This window comes from Alligator mississippiensis, chromosome 2 (genome assembly GCF_030867095.1).
Source record: "Alligator mississippiensis isolate rAllMis1 chromosome 2, rAllMis1, whole genome shotgun sequence".
Lineage (NCBI taxonomy): Eukaryota > Metazoa > Chordata > Crocodylia > Alligatoridae > Alligator > Alligator mississippiensis.
This window is the reverse complement of record NC_081825.1, coordinates 94,732,032-94,749,864: the sequence shown is the minus strand read 5'-3', so window position 1 is coordinate 94,749,864 and position 17,833 is coordinate 94,732,032. Positions and strand designations below refer to the sequence as shown.

Below are 17,833 nucleotides of genomic sequence, written 5' to 3'. Positions count from 1 at the left end.
CTTAGTCAGTTTCAGAGCTGATACCACCAGAGCACTGAGGGCGCTGTGTACTGAATAAGTATATTTTACATTAAGGTTAGATAAGTACATATTCTGGGTAAGTGCACAGCCATTTTTTAGTCCTGAGGCCATGCACTTAAACAGAGTACACTGTATACAACCGTCTATATACTTTAAACACACTGTTCTGAAACATGTATCTATATGAAATATTTTAGTTGCTGAAATTTGATTATTAAATTAGTATGTGAATGATACTTGATAATGAAGTACATATTACCTACCAAAGCAAATTTATTAAATACCATATAAAAGAAACTACAGTCTCCATTCATATCAAGAAGTGCATCCCCACATATCTTGTAAAATTATATAGTGTGTGCGTTATCATACAGGATGTAATTTAGGATACATTATACAATACAAACACTATAACATCCAACTTTCTGTCACATAGTTAATTACCTTCTCTAAAACCATAGACTTGACATATACTTAAAACATACACTGAAAACCATCCAGTGCAGAATAAGGATAATATTAATATCGTTACCTACCACCCAACATCCAAGCAAACTATTATATTATGGCATCATACCCTGAGGGCACTGGAAAAATATTCCAAAATTAATCGAACAAAATATAATTAGGACAAATGCAAAGTCCTTCACTTAGGATGGAACAATTGTATGTATAAATACAGATTGGTGAATGACTGACTAGACCAGGAGCACTCAGTCCCTGTGTCCATAAGCCAGATCTGGCATCCAATGCTGTGTCATTTGGCCAGCGAGTCCAAAAAATTGGTGGCAGAAGGAGCAGCGGCACTGATTCCCTGCTAACAAATTTCTGGACCTGTGGAGAGTACCATGGCTAGAGAGCATGGCTCTGCACACTGGATCATATGTGTTGGGGTGGCACAGGGCCTGATCCCAGCATACAGGGGCAGTGCAGGGCCCTGGCACCCAATCCCAGTGCATGGGGGTGACACAAGGCCCTGGGGCTGATTCTTATTTTTTAGAAACATTTTGCCTACAGTTTTGATTTCTAGTATTTTTTCCTAAATTCTGCTCAGAATTACAGAGGCAAAGTAATGGTGCTAATGTATCTTGCATATAGGTACAGTACAATGATTTTTCTATCAAGTCATGCAAAAATGTATTCTCCTCTCCTACTAGATTGAAGCACATTTTAAAAAAATGACTGAGTTCACATACATGTTATGGGAGGTAAGGGTTTTGCTTCTTTGCTGTTTGTTTTTACATTCTATACACTTTGAGAAAGCTAATACATAATGTGTGTGTAAATAAATAAAACTTAAAAGTTAGGAATAATCAATTCCAGTAATGGAATAAGGATGTTGGTTTTCTTTAAAATTTCTCCTTCAGCACCATGGACTGCTGACTGCAGCTGTACTCACTGATGCTATCACAAAAATGCTAATGTGGCTGAAGGAATTAAAAAATATTTCACTATTTACTGTTTAGCAATAGATTAACTGTTAAATCATTTTGCCAACTTTTCTCTTTGCTTCTCATAGCATAAGCACAACAGGAAACACAGTATCATTTTGCACAGAGAAGACTTTAGTGTAGAAGAAGTTCATGTTTTTGAAGGATAGGATCAGCAATTAAAAAGCTGGAGCAGATGAGCAAGCAATTTAAAACATGAATTGCATTTTAAACAGGTAAAGCTGTAGTAGTGCTGTGTGAAAAGCAGATATTTATAGCTCAAAGGTCAAGCCAAAAATTAATCTCAGGCTGACCGAAAACTTTCTGTTCAACCTAAAATGAAGTATTTCTCTATCATTTTGGGTTAAAAGAAAAGGCATTTTAAAACAACTTTTTTCCAATTTAAATCATAGATTCATAGACATTAGGGCTGGAAAGAACCTTGAAGATCATCAAATCCAGCCCCCTGGCCCAGGGGCAGGAAGTCAGCCAGGGTCAAAGGATCCCAGAAAGATAAACATCCAAATGTTTCTTGAAAGAGTCCAGAGTAGGTACCTGCACCACTTCTGGAGGGAGTCTATTCCAGGCCTTGGGGGCTCAGACAGTAAAGAAGTTTTTCCTTATGTCCAGCATAAAACGGTCAGTTTATGACAGTTGGTCCTTGTTATCCCTTGGGGTGCTCTGGTGAACAGGCGTTCCCCCAGATCCTGATGCATACCCCTTATGTACTTATAGGGAGCCACCAGGTCCCCCCTGAGCCTGAAACAAAATTAACTCACAAAACAAAAAAACTAAATGTGTTTGAAAATACAGAAATAATATATTGCCACCTTTATAGAATATTTTCCACGGATTTTTTTTCAGCCAAAACTCTGCAAATTTTGGTCAAATTTGGCAGGCTTGCATTTTTTGGTGAATTTACTTCTCTCAGAAAAAAAAAGAATTAAAAAGTAAGCCTAACTTGATTCTTCTTTTTATATGGTTTCAGTGGCTTCAGCATATATTTATGAAATATTCCATTAATCTTGACAGCCTTGCCAAGTTATTCTGAACCATACCAAGAGTGTAATTATTTTTGGGATAGCTAAGTAAAATCTCTCTTTTTTTTCCTATTAACATTAGTCAACTTGGACAAAGTAGCCATGGGGGACAAACCTATCCTGGCTTATAGATAGCCTCCCCCAGTCTCCAGTGACATCTCAAGCAACAGGCTACTTAACTTCTATTCTCACTGAGGCACCAGGCCTTGCAATGGACCCAAATGCAAGCTGTGCCCCCGACCCATCAACAAAGACAACATCATCACTGAACCAAATAAAATGGCATGCTGACAGGCATAGGAAAACAACCAACCAACCAACCAACCAAAAAGCGCTTGACCAGAAGAGGAATTATGTCAGTTTGACCCAGCTCCCCAGCATCTGTATAACTTGTATGTGGCTTTTTGGCACTTTTATCCAATAGCTGATTCAATCAACTGTTCTTAGACAATAAAACTTTAAAAACAAGCTTGGGCACAAAAGTGCAAAACAAGAAATCATCACCCACAGACTGTATTGGTTTACGTGTGGTCGAAACAGGGACTACAGAGTCTTATTCCATTATGGATTAGCTTTTGTGAACTCTTTGTCCCTATGGGTTTATCACTCGTTTACTGCCTCAAGCAGTGTCCCCTCCTCACGCTCCTCTCCCTCCCTTCCTTCCCTGTCTTCAGTATTCAATCAATCTATTTAATACTCTTCTCCATGCATGCTACACATTTCTGATTATTAGTCTGTAAAGTGCAAATCTACCCTCCTGCCTTAACTGATTTTGCCCATTGACGAGAAGCCTAGATGATAGGATTGCAAAACTGAAAGAACTGCTCCTATTTTTTCTTTTTTCTTTTAATTTCAGCTCCTTTCACAGCATGCTGTCTGATGTCTCTCCTGCTGCAGAGATTCAAGATACATCATTCAGCAGCAAGTACCATTACAGCTAGGTCACAGAGGCACTGAGGGCACATCTGCCTGAGCATTAATGCACTTTTCTTAATGCTCATTGCTTCTGGTACCTCCAGTTTGAGGTACTAAATTAATGCACATTAGGCTGCCTTAATGCACAGTAGTGCAAGCACACGCGTTTTAGGTGACACTTAATGCGCAATAGATGATTTTACTGTGCATTAGTGTAATAGCATGTTTTTATGCACTGCTTTAATGCACAGTAAAATAAGCTACTGAGGATTAAAGCATGCGTGTAGATGCATCCTGAGGTGCATAACTCCTATGTAGGCACCTAACTCCCTACTGATTTTAATTTGATTTGGGCACCTAAATATTTATGACAATGTGGGCCTCTGTGTCTATGTATCAGTCCCATGTGGAGAAAAGTTTTATAAACACAAAAATCAAAAATGTTTTAAGTGCTTTACAAAACTATGGTGCAGCAGACTCACTATTTAGCCAAGCACATTGGGCTGAGATCTTTTATTCAATGCAGGCTCCGCAGGATGGATTAAACTAAACATGAACAACATGGCAGAAATGGCATGAGCAACATCTGTGTGGCATCCTTGCTATTGTGTGTCCTTGTGACATGGTAATTAGCAGAATTTGTTGGTTCATTGGAGTTTGACAGGCTTCACTGGGAATGCTTCTGCTGCAGCCTTAAACTAGTAATCTCTAAGCTGCCAACTTCGTGCCTTAGCACCCATGCCACTCCAGCTCACTGTGTGTGGCATGGAGCAAATGAGGAAGGGAGCAGAAAGCAGAGCAGCAGATTATGCAGGAGAAAGGGGATTGGAAGGGCCCTCAGGGAAGGCATACAATTTAATTTATGGCATGCCTGCCAAGAAGATTGGCCCCCAATCAATCAAACAACATTTTCAGGGACAGGGCAAAAACCAGAGACCAGAACCATGAGGGAGCTGAAATGAGCGACAGGTTTAGTGTCACTTTAGGGTCAGGCTGTATGCTGCCAGCACTGCTCAGTACATTTGCCAACTAGGACACAGCCATCAGATGTGGTGGAAGCCACCAGTTTTAGCCAGATCCAAAAGGGATTGGACAAATTCAAAGAAAGGAGCACTGGTAGCTACTGAGCATGGAAATTGGGGATTAAGCCTCTGAATCAGAGCTTGCTAGATCTTAAATGCTGGAGGCTGCAAGTGAGAGGAACAGTGGAAAACCCCCATATCATATCCAGTTCACTCTCCCTTTCAGCATCTGCTGTCTGCCACCATGTGACACAGGCCTTTCCATGTGCCATTTCAGATCATGAGCCAAAGCCCACCAAGTCAAGGTATAAGCCTCCCTTGATAAAGCGGGCCACTAAGGGCACATCAGCGATCACTTGGGACAACTGAAAAAACACAAAATGGGAATGCGAGTGAAGGTCAAAGATTCAAAACAAGTGCACCAAAGGGGGACACCAAGCAGAGCACACTGGGCAGTGCCCACTGGCCCTGGCCCTGTAACACAGGCCAAATTGACACAAATTGAGGACATGGTTCTTAGGCCCACAGAGCAATTGTTAACCCCACCTGTTAACAGAGGGAGCTATTGGATGTTTCACCTGATTATTTGGGACTACACAAGAACAAAACTCAGATGGGAGTGAAGGTCATAGGTCCATAAGGAGTGCACCGAGGGGGGGCCACCAAGAGCACACCAACCACTGCACACTGGCCCTGGATAGCTGGCCCAGTGAATGGCCCTTCTTATGATGCAGGAGGCATCACCAATAACTGTAAAAAGGGAAAAATAAGCATTTAGTTTGCCAATTAATGCCTTGTCTTATAGTACAGGGGGAAACACCGTTAAAGCCCAGCTGGCTCGCCCTCACCTCTCCCTCCTCCCTCAGGCCAGCTGAGGCAGGGAGCTGGGCAGGGCAGAGAGTGCAGGAGAGCTGTCCCATCTCCCACTCCAAGGCACACCCTTGCACCCCAGGAGGAGCGGGGGGAAAGGTACCTGGAGGAGGCAGTGGCCTGGCCCAGCATGCTCGGCCAGGCTGGTGTTGTACACCTGCCGCTCGAAGACAGGCTCATTATCGTTGACATCCTCCAGGCGGATGTTAACAAGGCAGGAAGAGGACAGCGGTGGCTTGCCCAGGTCCCGGGCCACAACACGCAGTTCCAGCACTGCCTGCTGCTCACGGTCCAGCAGGCACCGGGTGCTGAACACACCACTCAGCGGGTCAATGGTGAACAGCTCCAGTGCTGATGGTGTGCCTGGGCCATCCACTTCCTCCAAAGCATAGCGCACCTGAGCATTGGGTGAGCCGGGCTCATCAGCATCGGTGGTGCTGAGGTGAAGCACGGCAGTGCCGGGCATGGCAGCCTCAGAGACAGTGACACTATAGTGGGGTTGCGCGAAGGTGGGCGCCTCGTCGTTGAGGTCGGCCACCTGCAGGCGCAGCGCGCGACGGGTGGAGCGTGGCGGCTGCCCACCATCTGTAGCCACCAGGTGCAGTTCATACAGGGCCTGGCGCTCACGGTCCAGTGGGCCCTGCACACAGAGCCAGTAGAGGTCGGGACGGCCACCAGGCCGCAGCACAAAGGCCCCATCACTTCCATCCTCCAATGCAAGCGCCGTGCTGCCTGCGCCCGCCTTGTCAGGGTCGGACACTGTCACCCGCGCCACATAGTCACCAGGCCGAGCCCCCTCGGACAGCTGCGGCCTGCCGGTCTCAGTGAGGAAGAGCAGGCGGATGGCAGGCGCGTTGTCATTCACGTCCAGCACAACCACACTCACCAGGGCGCTGGCAGCCTCAGGTGGGGTGCCGCCATCCCGCGCCTGCACCACCAGGTGATGCAGCGCTCGGGCCTCGCGGTCCAGCGGGCGCTGCAGGCGCAGCACCCCAGTGCGCTCGTCCACCGCGAAGTAGCCCTCAGGGTCACCATGGCGCGGGTCCAGGGCGTAGCGCACCTCGCCGTTGGCGCCCAGGTCGGGGTCGGCGGCCTGCAGGCGGCACACGGCGGTGCCGGGCGGCGCGTCCTCCCGCACGTGGGCGCGATACTCCCGCTGCGCGAAGCGCGGCATGTTGTCGTTCTCGTCCAGCACCTGCACGTCCAGGCGCAGGTAGCCGCGCAGCGGTGGGCTCCCGCCGTCCCACGCCTCCACCAGCAGCCGGTGCCCAGCCTCCCGCTCGCGGTCCAGGCACCGCAGCAGCACCAGCTCCAGCGGCTCCGACGGGCAGCCCGGCGAGCCGTAGCGCAGCTGGAAGAGGGGGCCCTCCTCCTCCTCCGCCTCGGCCTCCCCGTCGGGCAGCAGCGTGTAGCCCTGCGTGGCGAAGCCGCCGGCGTCGGGGTCCTTGGCGGGCGGCAGGCGGAAGGCGCTGCCGGGCGGGCTCAGCTCGGACACGTCGAGGCGCAGGCGGGCCCGCGGGAAGCGCGGCGGGTGGTCGTTCACGTCCAGCACCGCGATGTCCACCTGCACCACGGCGCCGCGCCGCGTGGCCGCCGCGAAGCTGTAGCCCGGCCGGCGCTCGCGGTCCAGCCGCCGCGCCGTGCGGATCAGCCCCGTCTCGGCCGCCACCTCCAGGTCGGCCAGCACCGCCAACTCCTCCGACAGCAGGAACCCGCCGCCCGGCTCCGGGGGGCGCGGGCCGGGCGGCAGCCCCGCGCGGATGTCGCCCACCAGCGTGCCCGGCGGCAGCCCCTCGGGCACGGCCAGGCGCAGGCGGTACACCTGCCCGCCGCCCGCCGCCCACAGCAGCCCCAGCAGCGCCAGCGCCGCGCCCCGCCGCATCTCGCCGCCCGCAGGTGTGTCTCCCGCCGCCGTGGCGCGGGGCAGCCTTTCAAGCGGAGGGAGGGGACCGCCCCGCGCCGCCGCCGCCTCCTCCCGGGACTCCTCCCCTAGCCCAGCTCTGAGGAGGGGGCAGAGCGCCCGCAGCCCCTGATCTCCGCCCAGCTCCCTATATCGCGCTGCAAAGCGGAGACAAGCCGGGCTGCGGGGAGCGCAGGGCCATCACCCGCCCCCGGGCTTGAAGCGGCTGTCCCGGCACGGCCCTGCCCTGTCCAGGCGGGCTCAGACGCCCTGGGGCAAGCGCAGCCTTCCCCGCCGCTCAGCAGTGCCCTCCGCAGCCAAGCTCCCTGCCCTCAGCGCTTCTCCCCCCGGGGGTGGCGGCCCCCAAGTGCGTTTGATTCGCTCACAGATTGTGAGGCTGGAAGGGACCTTGGAAGATCATGGGGTCCAGCTTCCTGCACCAAGCAGGAAAAACAACTGGGGGTCAAGTCACAGGTGAGACATAGTGGGGGCAGTGCCCTCCCTGAGATTAGCCTTCACTGGCCAGCAAGTGGGGGCACCGAGTGAAGTGCCAGCCGGTGCCCCCCCACCCATGACTGGCACTGGTGGCACTGAAACAAGTGCCAGTGGCCAGAGACAACCAGAGCAGGGTGCGGGGCCCGCCCCAGGACACAAGGAAGCCGGCAGCAGATTCAGCAGCAGGGGGGTGGGTGCCAAGCAGCAGGATGTGAAGCCAGCAGCAGCACAGAGTCGCTGCACCACTCTCCCCAGCTCCACAGGTCCCCCAAAGCATGGTGCCCAGGGTGCTTGCCCCAATTCATCCTCCCCAAGGGACGGCCCTACTGCTGGCCACTTCAGGTTTGCCGCCAGCACTGTGATCAGCCACTGAGAGACCCCCCACGACCACCACCTCGTCGGCAATTGGCCACTGGTGCCCCCCCCCGCCCCAGACCCTGGAGGCACCAGTCACCCATGGGTCAGGTGACCCCAGCAAGGTGACCATCCATTCGCCTCTTGAAGATTTCCAGGGTAGGTGGTTGTACCACCTCTGGAGGGAGCCTATTCCTCTGGACCGGGATGTAAGTCTGTAGGAAGGAGTCATGAACAAACTTTCAAAGTGGGTCAACAAACTTTGAAAGTGGATTCTCTTTTAAAAGGAGAAAACTATGGGAATTCGTGGCTTTTCCCTTGCAGGCTGGCAGAGCTCCAGCCCACAAGGGGCTGCTTAGGGGCCCCCTTGCCCCACACCCACCCCATCTTGCCCCACACACCCACCCCCAGCCCCACACACTGGGGGCTGCAGGTGGGGGGCAGTGGGTCGGGAGTGAGGGGTACCAAGTCAGGACTGGCCATAGATGTTTACAAATGGGTCCTGGTATAAAAAAGGTTGAGAACCACTAGTGCAATTATGTAAATTTGTAAATGGCAGATCTAGTAAATACTTTAAGTAGAAAGCAGCCCCCTGGCCCTGCCAGTGCCCCTCACTCCTGACCCACTCCCACCCCCTGCCCACCCAGTGTGGGGTGGAGGTTGGGTATGGCAGGATGGGGCTGGAGCTCTGCCAGCCTGCAAGGGAAAAGCCACGGTTTGCCCTGTTTTTCTCCTTTAAGAGGAGAGCCCCTTTTTAAAGTTTGTTGATCCATTTTGTTTGCAAGTTTGTTCACAACCTTTTCATATATTCATGCAATCGGCTTGTGGGTCACGACCCGCAGTTTGAGAAACGCTGCTGGAGCTGGAGTGTGCTCTTGAGAGTATCACAGAGCCTTTTCCCTGAAGGGAAGAGCCCTTTATTAAATGCTGGCTCAAGGTGCAGCTAAGACTCTTTTGTTAAGCTCCTAGCCTCCCTTGAAACCATGCATGTGGACAATATTGTCATGTATTAATGAAATCCCTAGAGGGAAGAGACCAAGCCAAGATCTAGATATTGCAGGGGAAGGGAATGTGGTATAGTATATTTGCCCCATGATAATGCAAGGCACACAGAGAGAAAGTCTGTTTTCTAGGAAATTGAGACACCTTGTGAGTGATTTTCCCCTTCTCACTTACACTAATAAATAAGCACGCTTCTGTGATTCCTGTCCTCTCTAGCCCTGCTGTTGCTAAATTTTGTCTAATTACTTCCCACCTCACTGATCTAAAGCCACCCTGAACTTGGAGAAGTCTTTTCTGCAAAGACTGAAGGGGGCTGGAGTAGGGAGTGTTTTGTAGGAAGTGTTTCTAAATGAAAGGGGTAAATTAAGCATGAAGCATTTTTAGATGCAGATATCTGTTTTATTGAGAAGGAGAATTTAAGCCATACCTAATTATAGGTATGCAGTTTTAGTATAGGCAATCCGGTTTTGTTTTCTTTATATTCTTCCTTTAATGTTCTATAAATATACACGGTGACTTTTACTGACTTAATTCAGCTAGGATAACATAGTGCAAAGCATTTTAGGAAAGCATTTGCCAGAAATAACTTTTAAGTGAAAACTCCTATTGGCTTCAATGGGAGAGAATTTTGCCCTTTGTTTCACCATTAGTCATTTGTCTGTCTAGCTGGGAGTGCCAGGAGGATGAATTATAGTTTCTCCAGTGACATTGAGAACATCCAGCGCTACATAAGTGTTAAGCACTGTGACAGCTATCTTTCTACGAGAGCAGTGCACAATACTTCAATGTTTACAGGTCTCTTATGGCTCTCACTAGTCCTTCACTCTGCTAAATCTCACCATTTCTAGCAGAAGCCCCTCTTGGTTAGTTGCAGAAAAGGAAAATGCAGGTGGCATAGACACAGGAGAAAGGTGAATAAGAGAAAGTGGGAAAACAACTTATTGTGAAAAATGTTACATGGTATAAAAGAATGTAGTTGCTTCTTTGTTTGTTAGACCATTGGGAGAATGATTGTTTTGCTACTTGCCACATTTCAAGCCCATTTAAAAGTACTGTGTTTTTTAAATCAGTCCTAGACAAGCTTAGGAAAAGATAGTGCTGCTGTAACAGCATTTAAAACATGAGCTTTGGAGCTAAAGGCTCCCCCTCATCCCCCCACTGTTACAGTACAACAGTTCCACATATCCAGATGTAGTAGGCATTTCATTTCCAAAATATTTCTAAACGTATTTGGGCAGCAGAAAGACAAAGAGGATAAAATGCTTGAAAAAGCTACTACTACCTGTCCTGCAGATACTTACAATAAGGGCTTCCCTCCTTTTGTGGAAAGTGGGGTTATGTAAAAACTAGATCTCAGATCCTGTTGGGTGCCGCAAAAAAATACTGAGGAATAGACATATGCTGTGATAACTGCAAGCTCAGAAGCAAGAAGGAAACATTCCAGGTCTTGCCAGTTCCACTAATATTCATTGAGAAAACACATGGATCATCCCCAAGTTACAGATGTTCAATATGAAAATGCCTGGATCCTATTGAATCACAGCACGTTTGGAAAAAGATCCGTGTCCTATTCAGCCCATGCAGTCATTAAGGAAACATGTGAATCACGCTCAGTCAGGCACAGTTACTAAAGAACTAAACAAAACCTGCTGTTTCCAAATGCACACAGTACCTAATAGTGATGTTCTCTACTTAGATATAATCAGTGTGAAGATAAATGGATCCATCTTCTTTTTGTCTGTCTGAAATCTGGCAGCATGGATACCAGATTTTGCAAAGAGCTGTGCGATTTCTCATTATTTGTATCCAATAAACTCACATGTAAAAGGACAGGCCAATAATAACTGTTTAGGTTGTAGCACTACATGTTTCCATAATTACCACATCCTAATTAAAGAAGAAATAGTCTTTGTAATCCTGATCTCATACAGCTGTTCTCCTTGTCAGCTTTCCTTTTCCTGACCTTTCCCTTCCTCCCCCTCTTCTTTCTGGGTTCTTTTCTTTCCCCACTCCTATTTTTGTCACTCCCACTCTGCCTTTTCTCATGGGCATTTGCCTTTTTTTTTCCTTCCCCAAGCCACAAACAGAAGTTTTGTCATTTTTAGGAGATGTTTGAAGCTTACTGGACAAATATTGCCATCTCTTCTGTTGTTTTTCTCCTGGGTGAGAGGAATTATATGAAGTGTGGGAGGAGAAGCGCGTTTCAAAGGAAAGACATGTCTATGCAGCAGCTTACCTCAAAGTAACCACAGTCAAATAAGTTTCCATATACTTTTTACATGCAAAGTCCACACACTGCAGAGTAACTTCCCCATGTAAATGGATCCGCAGATTGCAAAGTCAATGCACGTACATTAGAGAGTGTTGAACACCTGCATAAAGGCTCTCCTTCAGAAACAAAGTGTCCCTAGTTTTCTGAATATTAGTCCTCCCTGAATTAATTTGGAATGTATTCCTCTTTGAAGGAGAACTAAGCTATGGCAAACTAAGGCCCTTCACTTCTGAATGAGAGCATCCATGTTGAGTTGAATTAGCTTTAATTTACATACAGTACCTTTACACTGTTGGTTAGATTTTCATCAGTTTCCTGAGTGTCACCATGTATGACTGCTACTCAGAGACCACTCTGCTGTGAGCTGCAAAACATTCTTAAAGTTTTGTAAGTTCAGTATTTCAGGTATTTGCTTTACTGAGATTGAGGGCTGGCAACACAAACAGGTGCTCAAGAGTTATTCCCTCCACCCAATCTACCTTCCCTTGGTGGCCATGGCTACTATGGATATTCAGCCTAGGGTACATGATGTATGCAGAAAGCTTTGAACTGTGCATATCCTCAGATATTTGAGGACCCCTAAGTAAAGAACTTACAAATCCCTAAGTAAAGAATTTTTAGTTTCAGCAGCACCTCTTCAAAAGAGCATCAGCTGCCTGGTAGATTTTGTGATGATCAATGGAAGTCTGCTTGTAGAACTGATTGAATTAGGGATACAATAAAATTTCGTCATAGGCATTCCTGCTGGTAGTCATCATTCAGCTCTATTGCTCCCACAACTGATTTCCAAAACTCATTTAGTTCTGAAGCTGATGCTTAGTTTTTACTGATCTGTGGGGATTTCACTGTAAAAATTAGATTGGAACTCATTTATTTTATTCTGTTTATTTTCAAAAGTAGGAAGGAATTTCACACCCTTTTGAGTGCTGTGTGACTGCAGGTAAGAAGCAGCAGTTTAAGAGTTTCAGTTATAACCTGAATGACCTGCTTTGTCATTTAACCAGTTAAGAGAACTCTTTCTCTTCTCAGAAGAGAAAGGTTTTACTTGTAAACACAGATGTCTTTGGAATCTTTACTTTTTATACATCTAGATGTGGTGATCAGTCAGGGTTAAGTAATAATACCCTTACTTATCAAGGCAGTGGGACTTATTTTTAAGTGAGGTACACATCTTCATGAGGAAGAGGATCAGAAATTGTCCCTAACATTTGTCTAAATAGCATTGTTTAAGGCAATACTTAGCATATATTGTTTTCTAATTAGTATTACTTTCTTTCCTTCTCTCTTATGTTCTCATCTCAGTCCAGTTTGTGGAAAATTAAAGTAAAATAAAATAAGAACACAAGAACCTAGTGAGATTTTCTTGTGAATCGGAGCCAGATTCTGATACTCTTCTATTGAATGTTTTCTTTACTTACCAGTGGTCCCATTGGTGTCAGTGGGACTGTCATGTTGAATAATACTTCAGAATTTGATCCAGAGACTGGTATTTCCTTTCCAACCTTACCTATTCATTGTGCTACCATAGTATAATAATGTACTGTGCTTTAATACAAAAGAGATACCAGGTACCATGTTTAAAACCACTGTTCAATTACTTGAATTCTGGTTTACAACAGAACAAAGAAGTTACTTGAAAGACATTGGGAAAAAAAATCTCATTCTCTCTCCCTTGCTGCTCACTATATAGTGTTAATTTAATACTGGCTTCAAACTGGAGTTAGCAACATATTAGGATTGAGGAGGATTGACTGTTACGTGTATTAGATATATACATGTAACAGTATATATATATATATATATATATATATATATGTGTGTGTGTGTGTGTGTGTGTGTGTATATATAATATAAAGTATAAATCATTTTTCCTGTTTACCCACCCACAACTAAATCTGACGAGACTCCTTATTGTGGAAATAGTTTCTGGAAAGAACCAGTTTGAGACAACTCATACTCTTCCTAAAGCCATAATTTAGCCATAATTCAGCTGATTGTGCACAACACTGGCACAAGTACATCTAAATACAGTAGTTGGGAGTCAAGGGAGTTCAAACTGGAAATAATATTTTAAAATAAGAGTTATTGGAACAGATTACCAAGACACATGATGCATTTTCTGTCTCTTGGACTCTTTATGTCTGGATTAGATGGCTAGTAGATATGTTCTGTTCCAAACACAGTATTAAGAAACTGGATGCAGGAATTGCCGAGTGAAATTCTAATGCCTGTGCTACATATGAAGTCAGACTAAATTATTAGAATGTTCCCTTTTGGCTTTCAAATCCATGAAAATCCAGTTTCCCAAGGCAGCTTTCCTCATCACCAAAGAACAGCCCACACAGAATGCCTGAGATCTGGAAACCTGCTGCAATCACTTCATCAATTTAAGTCTCTCCTGAGGACTCAAGCTCATGGCACTGAGAAACAGGATTGACACGCAAACACGTATCTTAATGTGCTGGGCCACTGTCAGTTCATTGCCTTGCTATTTCAAGCTAAGTAATTATTTAAGGTAGCTAAAAAAGCAAACTAAAGCTTTGCTCTTTAAAGTATGTAGTTACCTATGTGTAAATTAAGGCATTTGTCTAGTTTTGCAAGAAAAATTAAAAGCAACCAGTTCACTCCAGTTCCTGTACACTCATTTTTCCAGATGAAAATTTCACAGGGATCTTCAATGCACAAAGTTGGCTGCCATGCTCCAAATTACACATGAATGATTATGACTGCAAAAGGTTTATACAATTTCTCAAATATCCTTTTAAAAAGACTATAAGTATGTAAGAACAAACTGACTCCCTTTTTTATACATGAAATGACCTCTCTTCTCTTGATTCCCAGAGCGTGCCATAAAGTACATCTTATAAATATTCTTTGTTACAGTATTTAAAAATGTACTACAATCAAAAGCAGCTTCTCTTTTAATTTCTTCCAGCAATTGTGTGTCTGTACAGGAGAGCCTTATTTTTAATTTTTACAACTTCAGTGCAGTGGTTTGGAGATGGGGTTGTCATTTTTTATGATATTTATGCATTATCTGAGCATCTTGCACACTCCATTGAATGACCTCTCACAACACTTTTGCGAAGCATGAAAGGCATCTTCCCAAAGCATAATGGAAGCACAAAGACATTACGTTACTTGCTTATGGTTGTACAGGAAACCAGGAAGGGAACCTGGGGCCCCTTAGTCCCAGAGCAATGCTGCATGATTATAGACAGACAAATCATTTGGCACCCTTTGGATACAAGGGGGCAGGGCTTTTCCATGCGTCTCTTGCTCAGTGGCAATTGCTGACATGGAAAATGAACCAAGATAATGTATCCCTGTTTCATTGTTCAATACCTCTACAACTTTTCCTCCCTTTGCTTAATTGGTGAGCTTTCTTCTTTGTGTATCTATGAAATATGATTTCCACTTTTACCAAGTTAGTTTTAGTTATGTCATTTCCGCCTCCATGGCTGAAAAGTATCACCAGCCCCTACATAGGTAGGATCAGTCTGCAAATTTGGGGTCTCAGAGCCATAGCGAAGGTTTTTGTTAGTCTCAGACATGGGACATCAACTAATTCCCAGTGTGTTAATCTACACGTTCACCTTACTGTGGAGTAAACTAATTAGCTGTGCAATAAAGCATTGCCTTCTATATGTGCACTGGTATTAGGGTGCAGTAAACTAATGAACTCTGTCATAAGTACTATTAGGGACAGTACTATCTTATGGCAGAAACATGTGTAGATGATGGCCAGGCAGAGGCCAGACTCCTGGCTGCTACCTAGCCACATGGCTCTGCAACCAGCCCCTTCACTGTTCAACGCTGCCCCCCAGAACCTGGAGCTGACTCCCTGTCCTCCCTGCCAACCCAGGCCTGCTCTGCCCCAGCTCAAATTACTGCTGTCCCTGGCACACATGCAGATTCTGCACGGGGGAGGGGGGGAGGAATTTAATTCAGCTTAAATAGCTCCAGAGTTTGTTGCTTTACCTTAATTTCATATGTAGATACTCTGTGAAGACTATCTGCCCACTTAATAAATATAATCAGAAAGATTTTCTTCTTGACTTTCTTTCCATTGCTCCTCATTATAAACATACATATCCCATAAAGTAATTCCCCTCTTTTGTGGGCTTTAATACATGCAAAATTCATAGTTTATCATATCCTCTCCCTTCCTTAGTAGTTGCAATATTATATTCTCTCCATTCAATTGGATTCATGCAATTTCCCAGCAGAAGCTGTTTCCAAAACCCAGATAACTTCAGGAAGTATATCATCTCTTCTGTTTCTTGAATCCTGTCAGCAACTTTCCCTAAGTGATCTCATTATTCAGGTTTTGGTTAGCTTGGAGGTTTGCACAGATCTTAGCTTGGTGCTTTTGACCACTAAACAAAATGTTTTGGGGAAGAACAATTTAGTTACCATTTATCTTCATTCAGTACTGAACATCAAAATCAAAGCTTTCATTTCATAAAAGATTAAACAACAGTATTAGAGGGAGGGGTTGTTTCAAAGCCTTTAAAAGAGGCTTCAAAAAACCCTTAGAAACACATTTAAATGCAGAGAAAAGAATAGACTGATATGTTCAACTTTGCGTGGACTAGCTGAATATTCATTAGACAGAGGAGGAGGGAATAGGAACATAATTCTGTTCTTCCAGTCCCTGCTATAATAAATAATCGATAAAAACCATGAATTGAAACATCGAAGCCTCCCTTCTCACACTTAGTTTCCTTAATCATAAGGCATGCAGTCATGTCCACAAATTCTCCCTTCTCTCTCTGGCCCAATGCATATCCAATTCTTCTATGCAAAGTGGTTAGAAGGCAGCTTCCTCCCCAGAAAATTCTATAGCCTAATGGTAAAAGCACACTCATGGGAAATAGCTGATGTGGTTCAAAGCCCTCAAGCAAAAAAAGAAACTAAATTCAGGTCTCCCATATCCTGGGTGAGTGCTGCAACCCGTTGCACTGTTTAATAAAAGGAAGGTAATGGTACCACCACCACCTCATCCTCTCTCTCCTGTATCTTATAAAGTCCAATCTGTTAATCATGCTGTGAGTATACCTACTTGACTGGGCCTTGCTGATGAGACTGGTGGAAGAAAGATTAGGTGTGAGCTCTGAGCCAAGCTGCTTCACACAGAGAGGTGCTTCTGGGCATGCCAACAGACTGAATTTACATGTTTTGGGAACTTTAATATAAAAAAAACTTAGGTGCCTACGGACTTTAAGAGCCCCAAGGATTAGACGAGGCTTTTGAGGATCTAAATTTTGGATTTAGGAACCTGTGATATCAGTTAGGCACCTGAACCCTTTTGGGGAATTTGCCCTTTGTCATAGCATTTTTCTTCTCTTCTTATTGCTCCCTTTGTAACACCTTTCATCAGCATGCAAGCAATCTGTAAAATCTGATCTAATTGATTTGTTTTTTTAACTGGTCAGATATATCACTTGCCTAATTTTGTTCTGCGAACAGTGTGAATTATTTTCTCCTTTGTCATCCTTTGTGAAAGGCAACCCAAATTTCAAAGTTCAAGCCACTATAAGCTAGTCTATTACATATTTTTAACTGAGTATATATGAACAAATGTGTTGCTAGTCTTACTGTATATTGTAACGCATTCAAGATTTTTGCTTCCAGCTTTGCGCTGTTGATGAATTTAATAACTGAGGGTGCAAACAGACATTGTCTTTGGAGCAGGGTCAGCTGTGCTGGGATGTGTCCTGGCACAGCTGATCCACTTCACTGACATTTACAGACATCGTCTGAGACCACTGTCCCATAGGTTCAGGCCCCTGCCATTCCCAGGGCTTTTGGGGCCCAATTCTGCTGGACAATGACCCCATGTGCTGCACCTTGACCCACGGCATATATCTACAAGCAGGGGAGCCCTGTAAGTTGAGATGTTCGCACTGCAGGAGTCCCTTGCAGGAGAATTCCCTTGGCATGCAATAAGCAGAGACATTCTTCCCTATAAGGCATCATAAACTGTTACTACCTTTAGTTGTGTCAACTTTTTGGGGACTTGGAGCATGACAAGTGCTAGGATACCTGTTTACTCACAACTTTTGCCTCTATAAACATTTTTATGGCAGCACAAGAAGGAGGTCTGAACCCTGAATACAACATCCCCAAGTAATGTTTTGGAACACTGCCACCTGGTGGTAGTATAAATGCTAGAGACAAAAATTAGAGTTTCTTCTTAATTAGTTTTCTCTGACCATTTCACTTTATTTCTCCTTTGGTCATTATACCACCTAACTTCTGCTATTCTAGATATAACTCTTCATCTCATTCAACTTCTAGGTAATGTATCTTGCCACAATAATATCTTAAAAGAAAAAAGGCAAGAACAAAATTTCTCCCTCCGTTAACTTAGGGCAGAGGTGTTAAACTCACCTTGGACCTTGGGCCAGACCGGATGACAGGGTCTCTTCCTGCAGGGCTAACAGTATCGGAGGTGGAACCACATTTGGGCAGCAGTGTGGAACTGCGTTCAGGCATCAGCATGGGGC

General features: G+C 45.4%; 1 protein-coding gene across 1 annotated transcript in view; it reads right to left on the bottom strand.

The window, feature by feature from the left end:
• Positions 1-7,180, bottom strand: part of DCHS2 (dachsous cadherin-related 2) — a 201,443-nt gene extending 194,263 nt beyond the window's left edge. Inside the window, exon 1 of the mRNA XM_006264105.4 lies at positions 5,402-7,180. Coding sequence (XP_006264167.1) covers positions 5,402-7,180 — 1,779 coding nt within the window. The remainder of the gene's footprint in view (positions 1-5,401) is intronic.
• Between the last annotated feature and the right edge of the window lie 10,653 nt (positions 7,181-17,833).